The 26,261-nt window shown below is 43.0% G+C and overlaps 1 protein-coding gene and 1 long non-coding RNA gene across 9 annotated transcripts in view; one reads left to right on the forward strand and one right to left on the reverse strand.

The window, feature by feature from the left end:
- The window catches only part of LOC129186453 (nuclear receptor coactivator 3-like), a 33,347-nt gene extending 14,220 nt beyond the window's left edge, over positions 1–19,127 (reverse strand). For 4 of the 8 annotated variants that reach the window (XM_054784748.1, XM_054784747.1, XM_054784749.1 and 1 more), the window contains exons 1-6: positions 19,001–19,127; positions 6,270–6,338; positions 1,926–2,030; positions 1,581–1,741; positions 516–616; positions 227–401 (exon numbers count right to left, since the gene is read on the reverse strand). In XM_054784748.1, the coding sequence (XP_054640723.1) occupies positions 227–401; positions 516–616; positions 1,581–1,741; positions 1,926–2,011 (523 nt within the window). In that variant the 5' untranslated portion in view covers positions 2,012–2,030; positions 6,270–6,338; positions 19,001–19,127. Of the gene's footprint in view, positions 1–226; positions 402–515; positions 617–1,580; positions 1,742–1,925; positions 2,031–3,230; positions 3,350–6,269; positions 6,339–14,586; positions 14,724–14,853; positions 16,946–19,000 lie in introns of those variants that run through there. The other 4 variants (XM_054784746.1, XM_054784744.1, XM_054784745.1 and 1 more) reach the window with 4 other exon arrangements.
- A 2,962-nt stretch (positions 19,128–22,089) lies between these two features.
- Positions 22,090–25,079, forward strand: LOC129186492 (uncharacterized). Its single transcript, XR_008572245.1, has 8 exons — positions 22,090–22,779; positions 22,898–22,928; positions 23,055–23,222; positions 23,368–23,504; positions 23,609–23,702; positions 23,799–23,857; positions 23,992–24,166; positions 24,278–25,079. It is a non-coding gene; the product is annotated as an uncharacterized LOC129186492 (long non-coding RNA).
- The last annotated feature ends 1,182 nt before the right edge of the window (positions 25,080–26,261 follow it).

Genomic DNA, 26,261 nt, shown 5'->3' on the forward strand with positions numbered 1-26,261 from the left:
CCTGTGTGCTCCCCAAGTCCAGCCACCCTCTCTGCTCATCAGGAGTTTGGGTGTCAAAGCGGGCATAGAACTCATTCAGCTCATCAGGAAGTGTGGTTTGGCTGGACGTGGCTACGCTAAGAAAGTGACTACTACAACATTTTGTGCCTGCGTTCTGTGAACAGTTACATATTTCTATCGTCTTTTTGTATTCATACGCATGTGTGTGTGTCTTGTGGCGTCTCACCAGTTGATTTGGGTAAGTTTTTGTGAAACTCCTCCCTGTCGTCGTCATGGATGATGTTATACACACTGGTGTTGATCAGCTCCTCTTGCTTGTACTGCAGGTACTGCATGACATTATCTGACACAAACACGATGATGCCCTCTCTGTTCACGACAAACAGGAAGCCATCCAGAGCCTGAAACCAGCAAAGAGTGGAGACGTACGTCGACTGCGAGCCATGTGAGGACCACAGTGATGGCAAGACACATCTTGTTGGCTTTGTGGCCCAGGTGAGAAACTACATCCTAACCTGCAGAAGCAGTGGTCCCAGGTGGTCCTTGTCGATGACCCCTTGTCCAGTAGAGGACACATCCGCCTTCTGGACATCATCCGCATTGCAAGGATTTTTACCTGAGAGCACAATGCACACCTTTGCATTGACTTTCCATTGCATGTGCAGACAGGTTTTTATTGAGAAAAAACATTTACAAATGGTGCAGGAGCAGTTGCATTTGATGTGCGTACACATACTGCATCTTCTTCTCTACATCACCAGGTGGCAGCACAAGGCCTGTATGCAATAGGCTGCACATGCTATTTTGAAATTCAGCACATTGTCTGAGTCTTTCTTGTATAGCCCTCAGTACAGCAGGGCTATCTATGTCTGGAGTGCGGAGGACGACATACGATATAGGAACCTTGGAAGTCATGTCCTTTCACTGATAACTAATTGTAGCAGAGCAAGCTACACAAACTGGCCAATGGCATCTATCTGACATGCACAGTGCAATATCCAAAGTATGTGGAAGCCAGATGTGTGACATTTAAAAAAGTGCCCTTCCATCTGCAAGCTGATGGTTCAGTGATGCTGGGGCCAGTAAAAGCCAGCTGAGACTCTTTGGGTATCTCTCGCTCTTCCATACCCAATTAAACACAAGAATGTAATCTCAATCAAGCTAATACGCGTGAGGAGAACGCCCTCATTTGCATATTCAATCAAGGTAAATGAGTAGAATAGTCACTAAATGGCTAAGAGATAAGATTGAGGCACCAAGGCCTGAGCTCTGATGATCATTGGTCTCCAACGGGAGAAGGCTGTGGGACTAATAGATCTATAGTGTCCCTGACAGCCTTGAGCCATGACCACCAAGAATTGCTTTCAATTACTAGTGTTCATTTACCCCCATGACACAGCCAAACTGACTGGCCATCTGAGGCCTGGCCGCCAACCAAACGCACCACTTCATCCCCAGTATCATCTGCTCCGCAGTGGGCCAAACCATATTCACTCTCAATTCCCCAAATACTAGTCAAGAGGATAGACGGAGTATTCAGCGCTCACGGGGTGTAGGTGTCGAATGCACCGAGCTGGTACCTTGCTCTTTGATTTGTCTGATCTGCCGCACAGTCTCCTTGAGGATTGCACATTTGTCAGGCTTCACATTGAAGCTATCAATGTTAGACAGGTTAGCAGAGATGAGCTCAGCCAGCTCCTCGATGTACTTGGTCTCCTGCTCCCGTCGGCGCTTGTCACACCTGCCAGGGCGCCATAGGGATTAGACGTGTTGCCAAGACAACCTCAGCCCTCAGTATGCACGGTGCACTGTTCAGTTACTTCACATACTTGCAAGGCAACACAAACACATTCAAAGCTAAACTAAAGCAGCAGAGCGTGTGTTGACTGATTAAAGGAAAGATATTTCAACATAACAGCACTCACCCTATACCCGGTGTGTCGCAGGTGGACAGTTTACGTTTACGGTCAGAGCACAGCGGCTCCAGTGAGTTGTCTCCTATGCCGCTCATCGTCAGAGCATATCAGCACCTGGAAATTTACAGCCACATGTTATACATGTCCACTCACAAACAAAGAGTGCAATCAATCAAAGGGAATGAGCTGGGAGCGTGCTTTTATGTGCACACGCGAGTATACAATCTGATCAAAGGATAAGTGCCCTCTGATGTCAGAAAAATATGTCAAACCTGAGGCAAACGTTGAAAGCCTGGCCTCAAGTTTCAGTTCCAAAAGAAATGAACAAACCCCCTAAACAACTGAAATGGCTTCCATGGGAAGAGCAGATTCATGGCCATTTATGAGGGAAGACTGTCCAGTTAGTGAAGCAGCCTTGGTTCTTGATGCGAATGAAATCTCATCTGCTCCACTGTGAGGAGCCACTGGTGATGATGTGGTGATTTGAAATCTCGGGGGAGATGGGTCATCCTTCGTTCAGCCAGCTTGGCCGCTAGAACAGTACCGCTCCGCCGTGCCGATGTACTGTAGATACACTGCTATGCAAACCCTTGCTAGTGCACGTACATGCTCAGGCATGCTGCAGCACCCTGTGCTCAAGAGACGAATGCTAGCTTGGGCAGAATGCTTTTTCATTGATCTGCGGCAGACTGCATGAGCAGAAAAAGGAAAAGAAAACTGCTAGGCAAGGATCCACGCTGTATTTTAGTATTTCAGGAACTAGCAAGAAATAACCCCTACGTGCATTCCATTTACTCAGCCTTCTCCACTAGGTTACATCCCTTTTAATTGCTCTTTCCTTGCATACCAGCCTGAGACAACCTCCCTTCTCTCCCTGCCTAGGTTAGTTGGAACGCAACCACTGTGCTGGTGACTCGGCACTTATTTCTTTTCTACAGCTTGCTCAGAGTCTGACCTCATCTCAGTTCACCTTGTTAGCCAGTGTGTAAAGTCATTCCTCTTTCCTATTCCCACTCAAAAAGACAACATTGGAGCCCTTTGCTAATCTAGCAAACTGTCCTAGAGTCTTACTGTCCTCGGCACAGCGTCTGCATGGGACAAGCAGTCTTTCAGCACAAGAGTGAGCTCATTCCAGGGTTGTAAAATGTAGAACGGATGAGAGCAATTATGCAAACTCCAGCTCCACAGTTTCATGCTAGGACATGCAGCTATGCACCCCCCCCCCACTGCCACTACTACCATCATTATACACCACTACTGTATAACTACTGCCAGTGCTATCTACTAGAACTGTGTTCAGTCTCACAGTCGTACCCCGTGCTATAAATCTGCTGTGTCCTGCTGCAGCCATGACTCCCTGCCTCAGGCTGTGGTCCTTTCTTTCTTTCCTTCCTCCCTTCCTTCCTTCCTGGTTTCTGTCCTGCGGCTCACCTCTGCAGCAGCGGAGAAAGATGACATGAAAACTCAGACATCATCACATCCTGAGACAGAGAAAGAGCAGAGCTGGCTGGAGTGCGACTGGGAGCCTTTCTGAGAACAGGGAATTGCACAGCTAGTCGTGTTTGCTATTCCGGTTGGGGAACACGTTTTAACATGGAAATATGGAAATGGGGTAGGGGGTGTCCAGAGACACTCGGTTCACGAGACGAGACGATGCACGAGACCGGGTCTACCAGAAGGAGACGAGACCAGATTTTAACATTACATTTAAGAAAAGTACAATGAAAAACTATAAAACACATATGACAGTGGACTGCAGTCTAATATCATTTCGACTAATTTACGCTCTTCTGCACTCTGTGTGTAGACTGTATGACTGACAAAAGGGCTCACTCTGTTCATGCTGTTGTTCCATGGAACAAATGCACCAAAGTGCTGAAAGCAATGCACAGAGTGAACTCTCCTCCTGCCCGTTTGGAGGAAAACAGACATGCATGCAAATGGCAACATATTGATTATCCACTTCTTTTCATTTCATTCATTTATTTATTACAGTCCTAGGCCTCGTGCCCACAACACGCTTTTCTGAACAAGAATTCTTGTCGCGTTTTAATCTCGTGAGATCTTGTGACACCCCTGACACAAGTTAGGTTTGAAAATAAACACCCATGTATCCAATAAATTTTACCAGGTCAACCCACCAATATGAATTTGTGCAGAATGTCAGATTTATTCAGTGGCAAGTGACCATTTCAAAGGACAACATTAGTGTTTTGTGTATTTCTACCTCACATTTCAGAACCTCCAGTTTAATGACAGTATATCTTCTCAAGGGACAATACTATAGAAATGCAATTACCATATATTTTATACTATTTGAGTAGTCGGTGTACAGCTTATATAGCAGTATAAATGTACTATCCACTGAAAAATGACAACACGCAGCCATTGTTGTCTAAAATGTGGCAACAAGCAACAGTAAACGTACAGTAATCCCTCATCAACCCGGCCGTGATAAGTGAGTTGGCCTTATTCATAAATCAAATATTATCGTAATTGGAGCACAGATGACGTCTGTTAACGACCTTCTAAATACGGGTTTTAACCTGATTAGAGCCCTCTAGACACGAAATAACACCCCTAGAGTCACCCGAATGCGTCTATTGAATGCCTTACCATAGTCATTCCTCGCTACATTGCGGTTTGAACATCGCCCCCTCACACTATTGTGACTTGTGGGTGTGCCTTTAAGAAGCGGGGAAGCTGGGAAGTGACACTTGTGATGTCAGCTAGCTAGAGTAAATTACTAGCTGAGTGCTAGCAGCAGGTTAGCAGTGGAGAAAGTAGCCGACAGCAGCTCCTGTGTGAATGTTCACTGCATTTGAAGTGTACGGTGAGTCCCTCCTTACCAAAAACAGCTGCAGCATTCTACACTGGTCTCCAGGTGTCAGTAACTTTACATTGATGAGACAACAGCCACCAGGAAGTACGCTATCAATGCTAACGTGGGAGTCCATCTAATCTTATTTATGGCTTATGTCTACTATATTGGTTCTATGTACGTACAAGCGTAAAGGTGCCTATGGGGGTGTTATGCCATGTCTAGAGGTAATGGTAACGGTAAAAAACGTATTTAGAAGGTCATGAAAATATTCCATTTTAGTCTTGTATCCTACTTTGTGAAAATTAACTTATTGCGGTCGGGTCTAGAACCAATTCACTGCAATACACAAGTGACTACCTTACAGTCAAACCTGTCTATAGCGGCCACTAAAGGGAAACGGCAAAAGTGGCCACTATAGACAGGTGGCCGTTGGCGGCCATTTTTAATTTGTCCGCGCACATATTAACATGTCAGTGATTAGAAGCTGTTGTGTTTGCAGATACATATAATTATACTGTTACATGTTGACCAGTAGAGGGCACTGTGGGACTGCGGATAAAAGTTGTAAAGAACAACTAGGCCTTTTATTCTACACCACACACAGAACAAAGCTGTGCTACTATATATACGGCAGAGTGTCGTTACAGCTTTAGTTCATCAGGAAGTGACGGTGCGACGTCACGAGCAGGAGAGCTAGGCTGAGTGCTAGCTGTGAGTGTCGAGAGAGTTGGGAAGTTTGTGGATGTTGGCGTGGATGTAAAGTCCTGCAGTGTTCTCTGCTGTTAATAAAGCGATTAAAGTGCATCAGCGACGTGAGTCTCTCCTTCCCCACAACAAGCGGCATTACAGTATTGACCAGTGCACATTGTCTCACACCAGGAAATAAACGGTGTCACTGTCTGCAACAAGCTCCAAAGAAGATGGCTTTTTTATGTGGAACAACTGACAGTTTGTGTGGATCTTGTGAATGATTGTGACTGAGCTAGGACTCAGTAATTAAAGTCTACACACGATGGCTTCATTGATTGAAAAACAAAACTTTTTCGTGCATGAAGCTTCTGCTTGAGTCGGTATTTTGGCCGCTATATGCGGTCAGATTTTGACCAAGGGATACAAAATGGGCGGCCGCTGGCCGCGTTAGACAGGTGACCGCTATACACAGGGTCTATAACACATAAATTTTCTGCGGGGGATTTGTCAGTGGCTGCTTTAGGCAGGTGGCCATTCTATACAGGTGGCTGCTAAGACAGGTTTGACTGTATTTGTATTTTTGCTCATTTAGCCATTTTTATGCTTAATACAGAACATTTGCTTAAATATGCATATTTTTTGACTAATAATAAGACATATTCAACCATGAAACAGCAGGATTTATTAACATATTTTGGAAAAACCACGAAAGAGTGAAGCCGTGAAATTTGAAGTGTGTGGGGAAGGACACCAGTACTGTGTTCTGAGGTGTACACCTACAGCTCCAACTTCTACTTCTACGCTATTGTGTGCTGATATGTGATAGACTGTATGCTCACCTTGGTGTGTAAAACCCCCAGCTCAGCGCCATCCAGGGTCTCTGGGCAACTTCAGTGTGCTGTCATCTCCTGCAAACGCACAGGAAATCATTACGGCCAAACATCTCCGATGAATGTGGAATACAATCTTCAGACAGTTCATTCCTGTTCCCACGTTGCAAACGGCTAATATGCTAACAGAAATGCAAGGGAATAAATGATTTGTACAATTTAGCAAGAAAGCCACACTAAGTTGCATCCTGTTTTGGTGGTTGCTCTGCTGGTTCCACTGCGTCATCACTTCCCTTTCCTGGACGTGTGCCCACTGCCATTTCATCCACACTATTTGCATGCTGTTTTATCAGGCTGCTTCCTCCAAGTCATTCTGCTTTCTGCTCATGCTTTCTTTGCCCATGACAAGCTTCGTAAGCAGAAGTACATTCATTATATCATCTTTGTTTTTATCTCAAACCACTTTGTTCCTACCTGTGCCTTCATAAATAGTTACTGGTAAACGATGCGTCACAGCTTTACTGACCTTTTATAATTCAGTAGACAATGTCAAGCTGCTCCCAAACGTCCGCGTACACTTATCCCATTTCAGGAAAGTGATTTGCACCATATTTCAAGCCACATGCTGGTAGCAAGGGTTTGTCCCAACCCTGACCCAAATACTGGGAGGACTTGCCTTTAGGATCATGCTCACGCAATCATCCTACTGCCAAGCATTCAGCCTTGGCAGATTGTTGTATCAAGCACCCCTTTCAACCCATGGTGGAGCTGAATGAACTATAACTATCAAGGGACTATTGCCACCACCATAAACACCAGCACGTGAGTAATACCAGTTCTCTAACCATCACATGATGTCTGTTGCTTCAAGACAGACCGGTGATCCCATTCTTCATAAACGGTGGCGCTGCTGCTGCGCTCATGCTGAAAGGCTGGAACAACTAAATAACCCCCAGCCTAACTTCACCAAATGACAACTACATCTCAAGAGTTGACCATCTCAGAAGGTTGTTTCAACTGTGACTTCACCACAGGATCAATTGGGGGGGTGTAGTCAATGCAGACTTGGTAGGATAAAGAGAAGGAGTGTGAAAACAAAGCAACTTAAAGGAAATCTAGATGGTTATTTGATTTGATACATGAATAATGCTATCAAAACCAAAAATGCACGAGCTATTTTTTGTAAGCATGGCTCAGGAATGGACGTGTACGCACGCTAATGGGAACGACTTTGCCTCATCATATACCCCAAAATGACAGGCCTGAACAGTAACAATCCCACTGCACCGACTGCTAGAATGACATTTAAACACTAAACGAACAGTAAGAGTAGGCTGTACTACAGCATACTGGACTGTAACGTGCTATACAAGTCAAAGACCAGTTACCAATCAAAGAAACAAGGCACAAAGTCAAATCAAAAATAGAATAATGGAGAAATATGTACAGTACACAGGGTTTCCCCGAGGATTTTTTGAAGCGGTAGTGGTGGGCTGCAGGGGAGGGCGGCTGTGTCATGCCGCTGCAATATATATATTTATTATTATGTCCAATACTGTAACAATTTTGATGACTTATTTACTTATTGAACTTTTTTCAACAACCAGCAGAACATGAAGAACATTGCAAAACTCTTCATTTTATGGCAAAGTTGCTGAGAGTCTAAAATGTCCAGCCTCTTTTTGTTATTTGACCCATTTAGTCCAATAGTACAACATGACTATCAGTACAAAAGTACAAGAGTTTGTACTCTTTGACACAAACCTTCATTTCATGCCTGTTTTACATGGGAAATGCATGATTTATTCATAATACATACAATCATGTATTTTTTAGTTCCAAATAACAATTATGAACGTTTCCCGGGGCCTGGAGGTTGTGGTTGGGGAGGCCTGCCTTCCAGCATGTTTGGGGATGTGATGTGCTCTTTTACTCATTGGAAAATACTGTAAAAATGCACTTTTATACAGCAGGCTTTTCTTCTGTAATGTAAGATTCACGTCTATGTCAACAAATGGAAGCTTTGAATTGTGATTGATAGATACTTTTTCCTTTTGCTGGATTTTTCAGATTTTTTGGCTTACTTTTATTTTTCAAATGCGCAGGAGGCCACTAAAAAACTGCATCCAGTCACACTGTTGCTATCATAAAACGTGTGGAGGCAAAGTTCCATTTGAAATATGTTCCATTAGAATTTTTTAAAAACTGATAATAACCGATGACGTACATCGGCGAGTCAGTCGGCTAATGTTAGCAGTCCTGGACTTCCCCGTCTTTTAAGCCTCGCAATCTTTGCTCAGTGCTCCTTCTGCTCGACGTCACAGCATCTCCTGCTGCCCTGGCACCGATACACTCCGTCTGGCAACTAATGATGAACTGGTTAACCTGCAGCCAGCGTGAGCAGCTACTTTCATCACAATGTTACCCCCTTTACTTCTTTTCATGTTGTGCTGCTGAAGTGTCACACTTGCTGCTTTTAACTTGAGGTTTTTGTCTGAGCTTTACGGCATACTTCCGTATAATGGTGCGGGGGATATGGTGTAATGACCCCCTGCTGTGTACTGCAGTATGTGAGAATGAGATGATAAGACTTTGTAGTGGACTTGCTACTGGGGGGTACAAGAGAGAATATTTGTCTTCTACATGCTGTTGATGGTCCTTCCACTCTTTCCAGGACACAAAACGTTTAGCGTCCATGACAATGCATTCTTCCACCCGTCTTGTTTTCCTTGTCCTTTTTTTGGTGACACACAGCAACTCAGCATGAACGTGTATTACTTGTTTCTAAGAAGCACCAGCTTTCACGTTGATGATTATGTGGGTACTTTCCTGCCGAATAGTTGTTTAGATGTTTAACTGTCTCGCAAAGACACCATAATTAGCGTGTCGTATCTGTGCCACGTGTCGACCTGCTCCGACGGGTTATTGTCATTGTAATACTCAACTAAACGTGTATTTCAGTGAAGAATATGAGTAATGAGCTCAGAGACTTCACCGGACCAGCGTCATCAAGCACATTCTCTTGAGCGGCACGTGGTTTCCATCATGCTTGGCTGTAGTAGCCTTGCAAGTTGAGTCTTTGCGTGGTCATGTGGTAACAACAACAGCGGCATTCAAAAATGCCAACTCTGACACCAGCTTTGGCCGTTTGTGTCTTTAAACAACCAGCTTTCATGCATTTTTATTTAACAACGCTCTCGTGAACGCAGCCCCGAAAGCTCAGAACAGCAACAGTGTCACGCAGTCAGGACCAGAATAGTGAGGCGGACATTCCTGCTCAGCAGAAATAAAAGCCTGAAACCTGAGCTCTCTGAGACAATGACTAGTAGGCCAACAATAAACATGGACCCACCCAAAACAAGTCTTAGTTAAAAATGAGGTGTAGACGTTGTCTTGTGAAACCACTGATGGGCAGATTTGGGAGAGCAAGTGCAAAAAGGAAATACAGAAAGACTTTGTGTTCTTCTTAGAACATCATCATCACCTCCTGCCCAGCATCATCATGCTGCTACCAAGCGTGCTTCCTTTCTGACATCCCCAAGTAAAACTTCTCATGAATAACTGATGGAAATCAGTTAAATACGTTGGATTTTTTCCAAAACACTGTTTTTTTTCCATTTGAATGTTTTAGAATTGCATTCTTCACCTTTTCCACTGATGTGAGCAGCATAGTTGGCTTAGTGAATAAAACGTCCATGAATGAAATGCATTTACAGATGCACTACATCATTGGCCCATTTTGGCTGGTCATTGAGAAGTGGACGTAGCTTGGGTACGTTTTCTAACGGGGTGTCAGCCTCAGCACACATTGCTACTAAACCTTCAACAAACTGCAATGCCTGCGCTCGTCACCCTCACCCGGAACCTGCACGTCATCAGTAGGCAAGGATTTTTGATATATTTTTAAAAACAGTGATGAGTGAAGCTGTGAATGTAGAAGCGAAGAAGCGGCGAGGGGCAAAGTGTTTTTACAGTATTGGAGAAAAGCATCCGTGAAAAATATTTTGGAAAATCTTTATATAAGCGTTACATCACGTCTTTTTAAGTAGCGCGGTTTCAAATTGAAATAAATGTAAACAATGTAAGCCATGCTCCATGTCTACAAGGGGGTGTAGTGAACCACTGTGCACCGCCTCAAATTGTCCTGTTTTTTTTTAACCCTGCAGTCTGGGAGGGCACATGACGTCCAACAATGACAGCGCGAAGGAAGAGGCAATATTTCTTAGGAGTGTATTTCCCCAGAAAAAAACAAGCCCCACCCTCAGCCAGCACACACCAGCTCCAGCGGGCCGTGTGAGGAGCTCCCCATTTTCTTACAAAGTGGTCAAGAAACGGCAAATAAATGAAGCTGGAAACAAAGAGGTAGCAGGTGTGTGTGTGGTACAACAATCCATCATTAAAGCAGACAAAGAAGAGAGAGAAACAGCAAAGGACCCACGTGGATTCCAGCAACACTAAGGCACCGTCATGATCTAATAAAGGCGTCTTTCCGAAGGCGCCGGGCTGCCGTTTAACAGCAAGGTGGTGAGAAGGAAGGCCTGAGCAAGGAAAAGTGACAAGCGTTGAACAAAATGATGGCAACGGGAACCGCACAAGTCCAACATTATGGAAATGAGCTGATGAATGACCGGCTAAGCCAGCATTTATCAGCAGAGCCCCAGTGCCAGGATCTGTACAGCCTTCACGCTGCACACACTCCATAACGCCTCGTCCCCATCTGCTGCTGAAAAAAATAATTCCGTGTGGAGATATGTCAGCCATTATGAATATTTGATGCCATTTTGGAAACATGAACCAGTGGTGAGACAAAATGACTTACTTGGACTCACAATTGGGTTTCAGGGTGTGTGCGTGTGTGCACACATTTCACATCATCATTTTCACACTCACTCGCCACCCCTCCCCCCACGTTCCTGTTGGATTGCTGGAGTAAACACAGGAAGAGAGCAGGCTCTGTTCCACCACGCCAGAGCCGAGGCTGGGCGTTCCTGCAGCGCTCCTGCGCCGGGGTCAAAAGTTTACTGTGGTTTTCATTTCACCTTTCCTCAGCCAATCACAGCGCCACACCGCAGCACATAAACCTCTGACCCCCACAAAGAATTTGACTCAAAAGATGGCGTGACGCCAGTCTCAGAACTGCTCTCCCTATTTTCCTCTTGTTGCCTCACCTGCCGATACCCTTGTTTTTTTACATAACTGCCAGGATACGCCTTCAACGTTCCAATCTCATTTTGTTGAAAATGTGTCGTTTTAACTGCACATGAGGTCGTTCTCTCAAATATTAAGAAAAGTTTTCAAATATTGCCGTTACAATCTATCACTTCCTTTGGCCTTTTATTTTCCACATTTTAAAAAGAAAAAAAACATGCTTAAATGAAATGCACACCAACCTCTTACTAAAAACAAAGCACACAGCAGCATTTTGCTTTTACAAATAAAGGAAACGAGGTTGAAGGTTTGATGTAGTTCATTAAATCATCTACAGGACAAACGAATGCCCTGAACGCCACCACTTTCCTCGTAGTAGCGTTTGCTAGTGCTAACAGCACGCCACTGCCTGGCTAGCTTTAGCTTTAGCATTAGCTCGAGTGCTAGCTGTCAGTCTGGCAGAGCAAAAGGAGACGGTGGCTGACTTTCAGACCTCGGCAGATGTAAATAAAATGGGTGCAACGATCAGTGAATGGTTTGTTCCCACCCACTGAGTGGGGGCACCAAACGAGGATGGGTAGACACCGACGTTAGACTTAACAAGATCAGATTAGCGAGTTGAAATAAAGCCATAAATGATAACCCATTCAATCCCGTGAGGAAGCAATGCGTCAAAGTCAAGAACTTGTTTATTTACAGCATTTACTCTTTTTATTCCAGAAGTAGCAACTAAAGCCTTCTAACCTTTCTTGTTGACATGCAACTACTTCTGAATTATTTGGGAACATTTCATTGCAACCTAAATTGTTTTCCACAACACCTTATTACTATTATTATTTGAATACGAAGAACAGTATTAGATACATTTAGCATAACATTTGTGTGGCACAGCTCATTCCGGAACCATAAGAACAACAAATCTCTGGCTTTGCATGGAAGTCACGGCAAGATAAAGTTACTGTACTGCAACAGACTGCTGACAGAACCCAGTGTGTTGCAGTCTATCTAAATTCCAGAGATCAGTGAAGGGGTCTTCTGTATGACATGAAGTGCCAGTGGTGGGTGCCAGGTAGAAAACAGACGCGTGTACTGTGCTTTGTAGCCAAGTAGAGGACATTGCAGGTTATGCTAGGAGACTGGTGTGCTGGCACAGATAGAATTATTACTAAGATTGCAGATGGCTTGTTGCTTATTTCACTCATTCGGTCTAAAAAAATCATAAAAATACACCGTCGGCATATATGTTTCATTCAAAATATTGGAAGCTGCGTGCGATGTGATGTCATTGATCGGATCTGTTATTGCACGTCATATCAAATTTCACCAAATCTGCTAATTGTTGGCCCATCAAAGTTGAGTCGACATTACCTGAATATGCTTTTTACTTCCAAAACCCGCTCGAGCCACATGACGGATTAATCATGTTGCATTCAAGTCATTGTTGGTAGAATCAGCATTACTTCCATCAGGTCACCACAACCTTCGACTACACTTCTCCTTTATGCTCACCACCAGTGCTGTGGATGTACACGTGCACGCTTCAAACATCTGATGACATGTAGACTGATAACTTGCCTCCTTACTGCAGCCTGTCACTAACGCTTTGGACATAAGAACGTGGACAATGAGCAAAATAAAGCATGAAAACCACCAGTTTTATTACGAGGATGCAGAGCGCTGCTAGCATCAACGAGCATCAGCCAATGTGGTGTTTGTGATTCAGGCTTGTCAAAAGAATGAATGACAAATGATACGATGATACGGCACGGGCCCAAGCGCGGTCTGGAGCGCCTTCTCAACTACGCTGTGGGATCGTTGGCGACTAGACCCTGCTTTGAAATAAAGGTGGTAATAAAGTCTAAACTGCATGCGAAGAGACTGAAAATGCCGCCTCGTACTGCGTTGTCAATTTCAGAGAAATGTCATCAAAAGGAAAGACCGTTCACCTGCCATGACCAACGGGGGGCTTGGGGACACTGAAGATGAGCTATGAGAAGCTAACTAGGCGGTGTTGACAGTGTGACAATGGCCTTGCTAGAGACCAAAAAATGCTGGAAAGTCTGATATATGAAGCTTGGTATGATCTTCCTTTGCAGGCGCGCGTTTGCTATAAACGTAAACATGCGTGCATTCAGAGGAAGCCCAAACCTTCCATTTATTTACTTCCATAATATGTTGGAGAACCCAGTTTCATAACCGTCATACAAAACCACGGCAAAACATTGGGAGGTAAACTGCCTCCAAATACTTTTCCTCTTGCAAAGTAAAGAAAACAAGTGAAAAACTGCACTTGGAGAAAGTCCACGTACCATCTGACAAGTTCGCCCAGAAATGACAGCAGTGTCTTTTTCTTTTTTTCTCTCGCTGTCCCCCACCCCACCCCACTAGTTTCTCTTGCTTGACTTTAAGCTGCCATGCAGGCAGAGACAGACACAGAGACAGAGACAGAGACAGACACAGAGACAGAGAGAGAGAGAGAGACAGACACAGAGACAGAGACAGAGACAGAGACAGACACAGAGACAGAGAGAGACAGACACAGAGACAGAGACAGAGACAGAGACAGAGAGAGAGACAGATCAAGAGAGCGAAAGAGAGAGCCAGAGAGAGAGAGAGACAGAGCGAGAGAGCAAGAGAGAGCGAGAGAGAGAGACACAGATCAAGAGAGAGAGAGAGAGCGAGAGAGAGAGAGACACAGATCAAGAGAGAGAGAGAGCGAGAGAGAGAGACACAGATCAAGAGAGAGAGAGAGAGAGAGAGAGAGAGCGAGAGAGAGAGAGAGAGAGAGAGCATCTGGTAGCAGTTATCTACAAACCAAACTTGTCACCTCTCGGTCTCTCTGTGAAAGCATTTCTTCTAAACAAAACACAAACAAGGTCTTGCTAAGATTTTACAACAGCAACAAAAGTGGGGCATGCCCCCCCCCCCACTGACTTGTTCAGGTGAACTCATTTTATCAGCATTCTTCAGCTGGGGGAGAGAAAGTTAAAGAGAGAGTTGAAGTTAAAGACGAACGGCAAGGAGGGGGTGGGGGACAGTGCTCTCCGCACCCCCTTCGCCAATAAACTCCTGCCTCGGTCCAATCAGAGAAGCCTACAGAGAGTTACATGTTCCAAATCCTTGCTGCCTCTCAAGTGGAAGCGGGTGCAGCCATCGCTTCACGCACGGCTCAGCTCACCCGACACTCGGGTATCACCAGAGAGTTGAAGAGCGGGCGAATGACATGTGACTTCAAATAGAGTCCGAGCGCGACCTGCGGCGCTCCACTCGACTCCGAGAGCCGGCCGTCTGGCGTCCTGCGAGGTGTGAAGAACAACCGGCCTCAAACGCTCACTTGTGTGGGCCAAGTAGCAGTAAATATTTTAGCAGTGGAAACACACCTGTCTTGTTAGGCAGACTTTTCTATATTTAGCTGCACAGAGCACGGCACAAAAAGCAAGCCTACCTGTTGAGGACAATCAAGAGCACCAGCGGAACGCCAAAGCTCAAGAGAAACCACTGCCACATTTCTTCTCTACGAACTCACGTTTGACTTCCAGGCTTTCAATGACCAACACGAAACACTTGACAACGGCCATGAATGGACAACACACGTGTGTTTTTCTTGACGAGTTGTCAACCGCCTCGTACTGCGGCCTGACAAGAAGCCTGGGAGTCACATTTCAATCAGCTCACACTATCAGGCATTCCTTTCAGCCACGTTGTCACGACGACTGACTGTGCTCATCTGCACGGTGGTCATTTAAGGTCAAGTCGACTGAACTTTAGGAGGAGGAGGGGTTGTGATTGAATAAAAGTGCAATGAATATGTTTCATTGATCAAGAACAAGTCTCAAACAAGCAAGTGACTTTTCTGATCCGTTTCCGCTGAATAGCAGGCTGATGTCAATGTGTCCTTCTAGATCAGGGGTCACCAACGTCCTTCCTTGTGAGAGCTACTTTTACAAAATGAAAATGGCCAAGAGCTACTCATTTTTGTAACATTTATGTTCAGAGCTTATTTTAAAGCCAAACAAAGTGAATATGCTTGTTTTACCAGAACATGAACAAAATGCTGGTGTCCACAACTCACATGTTGTATTTCACAATGCATTTCCTTCTACTGTTCTTTCATTATTAACTGAACAACTGAATGAAAAGCAGCCTTGCGGGCACCTCATGTGGTCGTGGGGGCTACCTGGTCACCACGTTTGTGACCCCTGTTCTAGTAGAACAGCACGGAGGACCCCACAGTTGCAATAAAAAGCAGAAGAAAAGCACATGAAAACAAAGCAGGAGAATGAAACGGGGACTGAGCAGATAAGGACAGACATTGTTGCACGGTTTCCAATGTGAGATCGCAGGCCAGGAACCGTGTGATTCAGTGTAACACTCAAGTTCCACACTTTCTGTTAGACAGGTAATTTAGCCTCAAGGCATTCTTGCCTGCATAGAAATCCCCAAATCCTGCAGAACGGTCCTTTAAAACTTAAAAGGAACACACGCCACGTTACTGACTGCCTGTTGCTTCAAATGAAACTTATCTTCATCCCGGTCGCTCGGTCTCTACGGAGAAACAGAGTAACACGAAAGGAATTCTATCTATTCAAACATCAGTGAAAAAAAATGTGGTCTGACAAAAACAGATTGGTGACAGCTCTCCAAAATAGAAGCGGCATGATCCATCCCTGTTTTTACCACCTCTTGTGATAGCGCTCAAACATGGAGTCTTACAGAAGAAAGGCATGTGACCTTATTTGATAAAACGACTAGACATCAAGTTAGAATATTTGCGTTTCAACCAACATGTCATTTCATACCGCTTGAAATGAAAATGGAATCACACCACAGTCGGCTTAACATTACAAAAATGTCCATCTATCAGTGCCATATTTGCAGTTATTGCAGTGGTACACAAAACATAGTCAATGGAAGGCCAGGAATCCAAACATGCATGTGGGAAATGCGTGTAGTCGAATGAATGCATGAGTTTAAAAGCACTCCCAAATGTCCACGATACCATCAAACACCCAACAAATCAACAGCCGCATTTCAGTGACACCCCGAATTCTGAGCAGTCAAAAGTTGATCGACCTTTTATGTAAGCAAAGAATTTGCCACCATAGACAGACTTTTCTCAGGCTCATGAGAAAAAGCGATAAGTTAATGAATTATTGAGAGCACCGGGGCTGACAGACAAAGAGGCAAAGCCATGCATCCCAGTCCCTTCTTCACCCCATCGGCAGTCAAAGAATGCCCCCAAAGATTGATTCATTGTTAACACAGCCTGACACCCTGTGAGGGAGAAAGAAAAGTGCTAGATAAAAGGACAGAGAATGGGGGACAGGGGGCTCCATTTACGAGGAATATGAGCAGAAGTGCTCTATTGGACGGATTCCCACAGCGGTCATTCTGACACTTTCAGAAATACCACATGCATGGGCATGAGGAACGGCATTCCGTGGGAAGCGAAATAAAGACACGTTAGCTCATCTGACAGTCGAGGACCGGCGCTATTCTCACTCGCCCATGCCCAACGTCACACAGTTAAAATCTCCACGTTACCAACACAGCACAGCTTTCTGCAAGAACTTGTGGAAGCAGGAAGATTTTGCAGGGAGGAGCACCTCCAGTTTCAAGATGTAAGAACAGTGGACTACTTGATTTTCCACATGCATGTGTACATTAAGCAGGAACTGGAAAAGATGGCCCCCAGCAAAGAGAGCCAAATCCATCCTACAGCATTTTTCACAGTTTGTGGAACAATCACATCCAACTTGTTTGCTATGAGAAGGAGCCTTTGCATAACAAACTACGCAAAGATGCCAAAGCTGCTCGTGGTGGAGATAAGTGAACATCCGACCGATCAAGAAAATCAAACACAAGACGATGCGATCCCGTTCTTCCTTCCAGACGGAGATTCCAAACAGAAGAACGCATGACTCTAAACATGTCACGATCTATCTCGGCCTCTGCCGGTGTCCGTCTACACATCCTTCACCACGTTGAAAGCCAACATCTAGCACAGTACAATGTGCTGTTCTATCTATCTAGCATGACAAGCATGCACTTGGAACTCACTGTGAAGCTGCCCAAACAATAAATAACAGACTGATGTTGTGGAATGGAGTTGAGGTGAATTTGTCAGGTCAGGTTTGCTTGTCAGACCTGTGGCAGGATGCGTATCAGACCAGCAGAAGGTTAAAGCTCACCGGATGGCATTGGTGCATGCAGATATGCAACTCATGGCTGCTTGAGACACTACACTTGGTGGTCTGGTTTGCCATCACACCTGCTGTCAATGAAGCCTAAACATCAAGCTGTGCCTTGATTGGACATGTTGGCCAGAGTTGCCTCCACCTGCTGAGGAGACTGAGGTCCTTTGGTGTGTGCAGGACTCTTTTACGGACCTTTTATGACTCTGTGGTGGCCTCAGCCATCTTCTATGCTGTGGGCTGCTGGAGAGGGGGCAGCACGGACAGGGACAGGAGCAGGATCAATAGGCTGATCAGGAGAGCGAGCTCTGTCCTGGACGGTCCTCTGGACTCCGTGGAGGAAGTGGGGGAGAGAAGGATGTTGGCTAAGCTGACATCCATCATGGACAACACCTCTCACCCCCTACATGACACTGTGGGTTCCCTTAGCAGCTCCTTCAGCAGCAGACTGTTACACCCACGGTGTAAGAAGGAGAGGTTCCGCAGGTCCTTCATACCGACCGCTGTCAGGCTCTACAACACCTGCACCACCTGAACCATGTTGTAGTCACTATGTATTCTTTACTTGCGTATCTTGCTTGCTGCTGTAACAAGTGAATTTCCCCGCTGTGGGATAAATAAAGTACAAATACAAATGTCCATTTACATTTTAGCAACCCTCTCAGGCGGTCCGGGCCCACCGGTTCGGTCCGGGACTGCGTTCACATTCCACCAAACGGACTATAGTCGGTTTTAAGCAGAGCCAAGATGGCAAGTGTTAACACACCCTTAGTGTGTCATTTTATCATGAATAAAATGAAAGTTCAGCAAACAGTGAAGTCCAACACACTCCCGATACGTGTTGGGAGTTACCCACATTACACGTTAAGCAGCCAACTATTTAGAGGCAGTTTGTAACACAGCACAACACAAGTGTTGTATTCCAACAAGCTGTGTGAACAGACCATTTCTCCAGTGGTCGCTGAAAAGAGACTGGACGTGAAGTCAGCCCGTCTGGCTAAAAATACCACCCCCAAAGCAAAGCAATTCTGTTGTGTTGTGTACAGGCACACGGTCCACTGGTGCAAATAATAAACCATAATTGACATATATCCAATTCACAAAGAAAGTGTGACTTGTAGTATTATCAAGTACCGTACTGCAACGAGACAATCTACAGGATATGACGCTAAAGTTTGTACAACGAAAGCGCTATAAGCCTCACGCTTAAGTCCAATGCATGAATGTGCCATTTGTGGTGTCGCAAATAAAAGAGAAGCCAACAAGAAACTGGAATGGAAAGGTGTCTCGTTGTATCGCGGCAGCTTAGGGACCACAGTCTGCTTCCGAAGCATTCAAACACAACAGTCTTCTCAAGTCGACCATTCAAGGGCAACAAAACACTTCAGATAAACTCACCGACTTCGACGTTTTCATTTAGGAAAACGGCTTCTTTTACGTCTCTAAAAACTCTCCGCCATCTTCAGCAGGACCGTGTTTGTTTAAATGGGAAACACTCCCTGAGCGGAGAGGCAGCTTGTGGCCAGACGCCGGGGATTTTGGGTAACGTAGTTTTATGTGCTTTTTCAGCCCTCGTAAACCGCATTCAAGTCAACGCCACTTTGTGCGCACACAAAACACACAATGGGCATGAAGTGGAGTCAGCGATCTCATTGGTGACTATTATTAGCAGATATTTCAACATGATTTTGTCCATATTAATGATCCATGGCCGTATTGTCAGCATGATGGAGCCTCTGCTGCAGTGCAGGCTGGATGTCATATGACACAAAACTGTATGTAAAAAAGTGCATGTGCAGGTAACTGCTTTACGGCGCATAACCTGACAGAAAGCACCGCGCCTGATAGCGTGCCGGTTTAATTTATGGATAAATGCTCCCACCAATGAGTCACCACAGACCTCTAATAAGAGTCCTTTGCAATTTCTCAGCACAACAAGTAAGGCAAGCGAAGAGACAGTCTTGTTGTTTTTTCCCATTGGCAATACCGCAATTCTTCTTATATGCATATGCAAACATTAGAGATGAAACTGTGGCCACCATTGAGTGTCCGAAGGACGGCTCGCCCATTTGTGGGAGCGGCTTGTTTTTTTTTTATTGCTGCATCGTAGAATTAAAATTAAACAAAAATGGGAACAATACAGCAAAAAGGCACAATGTAATGATCAAAGGCTGTGATGTTGATACAAATAATAACACTATATATACAGTATATATACAGTATATATATATATATATATATATATATATATATATATATATATATATATATATATATATATATATATATATATATATATACAAATATATGTGGCGTCCTTGCATCCTTTTACTTTTCAATAGTTTGGATTGAAATGTAATATTTGTTAACAATTGTATTGATGAATGAGTGAAGTTCATTGTCATTGGCCTTGTGTCGTGGATGCAATTCACAAAATGCACTCAGACTTGGCAGGATATCCAAGGATGCATTGTAGCATATTACTGTATGTACTTGATACCGTATGGACAGTGACAGTATTCACTAACAAAAGCAAGAACCAACAAATAAGCAAATGTTTCATTGTGGTGCTTTGGGGGCTCTTGATACATTTGCAAGGGTGAGAGAGACAGAGAGACAGACAGAGAGTCAATTACATTCCAGCCACAGAGGGGCCATGAGGCCCCTGTTTGTGCCCCATCCCCCAACAAAACATGCAAAACTGACCTTCCCCCTCAGCCAGTGTGAGACACTTAATTCCATCCCCCTCCTCATTCAGTGAGGTTACTTTGAAAGGACAGGAGATAAGAGTTTGAAAGGACAGGAGATAGCCCCATCATCATGATTGTATTCTCATTGGTTCACCTGCAAACACTAACGTCATGCAGTTTGCTCCACGCTCTTCCTACCGCTTCAATAAATCAAAGAAACGACAAATGAACAAATGCACACTTAGAATGTTGTTTGATTATGTGCATTCATTTTGGGGGATTATTTTCACATTTTTATTGAGTTTTTTCAAGTTAGCTTTTCTTTTTCCAATGTAATTCCTAAGCAATAACAACAATGATACAATTTATAGATGTTTTCAATATTATTTTACATGCTGCAATAGCAACAATTCTTCAATGTGCCACATAGTTCCATGTTGGTGTGGAGTTTGCATGTTCCCTCCGTGCGTGTGAGTGTTTGCTGCGGCTACTCCGGCTTCCTCCCACGTTGATGTTGAACTTTTGATACTGTACCTCGCTGCTTTGCTTTGTTTTTAGTTGTGTTTATTGTATTTGAATGTGCCTTGTGCTCTGTTTGTTATTTAGTTGTTTTTATCTTCCATGGTAAAGCGTCTTTGAGTAGCTTGAACAGCGCTATACAAATCAAATGTCTTGTTATTATCATTGATATTCCATAAAAACATGCATGTTAGGCTAACTGGAGACCCTAAATTGTCCATAGGGATGAATGTGCCCTGCCATTGGCTGGCCACCAGGCCAGGGTGTCAGCTGGGATAGGCTCCAGCATACCCATGACCGTGGTATGGGATAAGCGGCATAGAAGATAGTTTATTATTAACCCCCAGCATTCCAACAAACACCAACATTATCCAAGCACTGTTTCACATTGACTGCTATTTGGCTCCTGAAACAGCCTGATGTTATAATAATATTGAGCAGACACGTCCCATCCTCACAATCTCATAGCAACATTATGATTTAGAATTGTGCAAAATGAATGGAATGGCTCACTACATCGCCATCTTTGGGCCTGCAGGAGTCGTTACATCGCTGGTCGCCATTTAAACAGCCAGTGGGGTGGGCCATGCTGGAAATGTTGATATCCATGTTGGAACCATTTGGAGAGAATAAATAAATCAGAATAAAACCCAGGAAAACTATTTGATGCAAATATGTAATGTCATTTCATCAACACGCTTATTTATGAACAATATAATAATATACAAACACTACCTGTTGAAAAGAAAAGGAAGGCTGAATCAAACAGAGCAGCCACAGGAGCAGGTGAAACTTTACAAAGCACCCCAGGAGTGACCACATTAGCCCATCAATTCAAACTCACGCTGGATCTTATTTATGCCAGGAGACCGAGCACTGTAGAGCAGACAAACCAGCCCCTCTCCAAAAGAACTCTTGCAGCTTTCTTTAGGTGGAACGGAGCTGCTGATACATTTCACAAAACCAACATCGTGTCTCATCAATGCAAATGTTCAACACAAACGTATGGTAATGTTATCATACATGCTTAGAGAATGGGCTTGGCTCCAAAAGCAACACAAACTGCTATTGTGCTACGTATGACAGTGAAAAACAAACTTCATGATATTCAGTAACAGAGGGATAGACTCTGGTGCTTCAGTTAACATAGATGGTATTGAAATTAGTAGAGTAAGAGAAATCAAGTTTTTGGGTGTAATTCTGGATGAGAAGTTGTGTTGGAAATCACATATACAGTACACAAAGGTAAAAATACACAGCAAATTGAGGAGTGTTAATTTTTTGGTGTTGATGAGAATCTTGAAGTTGGAGTGTCAATCTTGCACTATTTGGAGTTGATCTAACACTGCATTTTCTTAAAAATGTTAAATTTAACACTGGATCATGATAGTGTTGTAGTTAAAATGGAGTGTTGAAAATGTTCAAATCTTGTTAGTGTCACAATAAAGACATTCAACACTTCTACACCCCATTTAACACCTAACAGTGTTCACGTGTCTTAAGCTCCGCCCACGGACATTTCATTTAGACTCCACCCCTCACTTCATGTTGCTGATGGAAGAAGTTGACAATTAGGAATCATTTTGCATCAGTAGGTAAGTAAACGTTTAAATAGATGAACTAATGAATTGTGTTGTACCTTGTTTACACATAAAAAAACGTTACTTTTTGGTGTGATATTTAATACTAATAAACTGAGGCAGCTGTTTCCACCCAAAGCCTTTGCTAATGTTACCTCGTGTTTTTGCTAAGTTATATTTTCTATTTAGTGTTGCTGTGAGCTGAATCGGCACTACCTGTGCAACATTTGGCAAAGTAAGTGAACGCTACGTTACATCTTCATTATACTGTCTTCAATTTGAATGAGCTAATGGCTAACTAGCTAATTGGCACGAGGAGCCCCCACACGTAGGCCTGCTGGCCCCCAGCAAAGGACTTGATATGCTGTACAAGATACAAGATATCAAGGTTGGCAACTCTAATTGTTACTTTAACTTAAAAATAATTGTCAGGCGTGTGTTGGAAGTGAACTACACAATTTTTTTTTTAGAATGATGCATCTTTATTTTTCTTTCTTGATTCACAGAAAACCTTTCCTTGAGTCTTACATGAATGTGGTAAGTAATATCTTTTTTTTTTAATCAATGCATAATAAGCCCTGCAACTGTGGCAATTCCATATTTATTTTATTATTTTAGTAGGATGTTTTATATTATTATTATTTTATTTATTCTTATTCTCAGAGGTGGATGGAGATGTGTAGACTCCACTATCCCTTCACCCCAGTTATCGCCAGTGGTGGCGAGCCTCCACTCTTGCCGACTACATCCCATTCATTAGGTTCGACAATTTATCCTTCAGCCCACAAGAGGAACCCAACAGAACCAATGGATCAGGATGAAGCATGACGGGTAAGCTTTGAGTAAATGAATGTAAAATTAATATTATCAATGATACAGTACATAGTGTTTTTATGCATGACATTGTTTTATTGAAAAATCCTCTTAAATTCCCATGAACACACTATACAGTATATCATTTTAATATTTTTGGCAGAAAGTCGGTGGTGTTTTGAGGGCCAATCCGAAAGGTGAGGAAATCTTCAAGGAGTGCACCCAGACTGAAACACTAACCGACGCAAAGTGTAAACAGATGGTGAACATCCTGGTTGCAGATATGATGGAGCTGCATGGGTAAGAAGAACTTCCCCTTTCCATTAGAACAGTCATTCCATGTAAGACCATGTACTGTGGGGATGGTTCTGTCTGTGATCATTAACTATGATTTGTTTTGAAAGGAGGGTTCTGCCATCATGTGTGATGAGAAATTACGCCCTGAGAATTGTGACTTGTTTTCCATACCTAGAAGATCCATTCTCCAAACCTGGATATGTAAGTGTCTTTTCAATGTAAAACCCAAAGTACCGTTTTTGTTTTTCCTTTTGGTGTGTAGTTTGTATTAAACTCTTGTTTCAAATATGTTCATAGCATGCTTAGCTTAGCGGCAGTGGCTCAGGAGGTAGAGCAGGTCGTCCAGAAATCGTAAGGTTGGTTGATCCTTGCTTCCTCCACCCAGTCACTGTTGTGTCCTACACTTCTCCTGGCTCTCAAAGCCGTTCCAAGACTGTTTCTTCAGGATGGTCCAAAAACCAGATGAGAATATCTGTTAACTGGTCAACAGCTGTTTGGTGAGGAGTGCAGGGAGGCGCTATCTACAATAAGACATTCAACTGATGAATCCGTGGTCAAAGAAGATGAGAGCAACTTTCCAGTATCGACAGAATATGATCCAAGCACAAGATGTATCATCGTCTGTTCTCAATGTGTTCCCTCGCTTCCTTGATGTTCCAGGATTGGTAAGGAAATCTTGAGTATTTGGACTAGTTCAGTATTAGATTACCCGTTACGTCAACCATTTGTAAACCTGTAGGCCTACAGTATATGAAATATTCATGTCTTGTTTATAGATTGACCAGGATTTCTCAATGATGTTTGCTGATGAAGTATCTCAGAGGTTCCTGGCTAAGTGGTCAACTGTCTTCAAAGCAAAAGTCATTGCAGACTTCAAGACTCTCCCGCAAAAGCAGAACATTGATGAGTTGCTGTCAGGAACTGAACCTCAACCTGATGACAGCTGTGGGTGAGAAGTTATGGTATAGATTACCATGTTGGTGTGTTCAAATGTACTGGATGTAGCTTTGATCTACCTGTATTCAAGAAGATCTGTGATATAATAAAACACAAAGAATGTGCTTTCATAATCGCCTGTAATGTAGAAACAATGTACTATGAGGACCTGTTTAACGCGTACTGCATAGAAGACCAAATGCTTGAGTTTTCTGTCATGTGTTTAAATGAACTGACTCATTTCAGACCATTTGACAAGCAGCACTCTAATGACAGTTGTCAAAAAGCAAACATACTGTAGTGCCCTGCTGTTATTTAAGCTGTCTGTTGGAAATGAAATGTTTTTTAATAAAATGTATGAAGCAGTCAACTAGTCATTTTTAAAAAATGTTTAAATTTTATTTTGAAGTAGTATATTAACACTTTTATAGTGTTAATGTTGCAACTCCTTTTGAGAGTAAAATGACACTATAAGAGTCAATAAATGACTCTTAAGAGAATTAATTTGTGACACCTCACACTAGTGTTAAAAAAATGCAACACCGGTTGGTGTCGAGGAGTGTTAAATTTTAACTATATAAATAGTTAATATTGACTCTACGATGGTGTAAAAATGGCTACACTTTCAAAAGTGTTAAAATAACACTTTGTAGAGTGGACCCCATGGGACACTTTGAAAGTGTTGAGATTAACTCCTACAGTGTCAATTTAGGCCTGCTGAATTTGCTGTGTAGCCAAAATAATAGCATTGTTCCATAAAGTAGAGCATTCACTGGATAACAAAGCAATGTATATGTTGTACAACACCATGATTGTTCCACATCTGACCTATTGTATTGAAGCATGGGGAAATGCTTGCAAAACATACACTCAGTCAATATTTATTTTGCAAAAAAGAGCAATAAGAATAATCAGTAGAAAACAATATAGAGACCCAACAAATACACTATTTCTTAAGTTAAAACTATTGAAATTTTATGAATTAGTAGAATATAATATATTGCAAATTATGCTGAAAGCTTATAAAAAAAGTTTGCCAGTTAATATTCAGAAAAGATTTGAAAGAAGAAAAAGTAAGTATTTGTTAAAAGGTACAATGATTTTCAAAAAAACAAAATTCAGGACTAAAATGAAGGAACGTTGTGTTTCTGTAAAAGGAGTAAGTTTATGGAACAATCTGAATAAAGAAACTATAGAATCCAAGTCTGATACCATATTTTAAAAAATGGTTAAAAGGAGTATGTTGAGGAAATATGAACTATCTCAGTTATGATTGGCTGTCATACTATGGTTATTTTTGTTGTGGGAAATGGCATTGGTTGAGTTGTAATTGAAATGTGTAACCACCTGTGTGGCTGGTTACTATAGGTATATTTTTTTGTTTTTATTGTTTTTAAATATGACTTTGTTTGTGGCTGAAAAAGGGGCAGAGATAATAAGACTTGTCTTCTTTCTGCTCCCTTTCATTCTGGTTTGAAGAGTGTTTGGTTTTATGTTATAGTGTTTTAATATTGTTTGTTTCTTTTCTTCTTTCTGGAATGGAATAAATGTTTCAATCAATCAAAACTGTTTCAGTGAACATGATTTGGTGGGATCATCAAAACCATCATTCCAAAAGCACATAAACAGCACCAGAATGGCGTCATCCTTTATTAATACTACTGCATACATTTTCCGTTGTCTTTATTGAACTCAAACTATGATTGTCCCAATATGATACCTGGTGACAAATGGCATGTGGACGCAACATTGAGGGTAAATCACTGGACTTGTCTGGGATGATGCAGTAGATGTTTACCACAAGAGGTCATTGATGTGCTTCTG

This window comes from Dunckerocampus dactyliophorus, chromosome 8, assembly GCF_027744805.1.
Source record: "Dunckerocampus dactyliophorus isolate RoL2022-P2 chromosome 8, RoL_Ddac_1.1, whole genome shotgun sequence".
NCBI lineage: Eukaryota > Metazoa > Chordata > Actinopteri > Syngnathiformes > Syngnathidae > Dunckerocampus > Dunckerocampus dactyliophorus.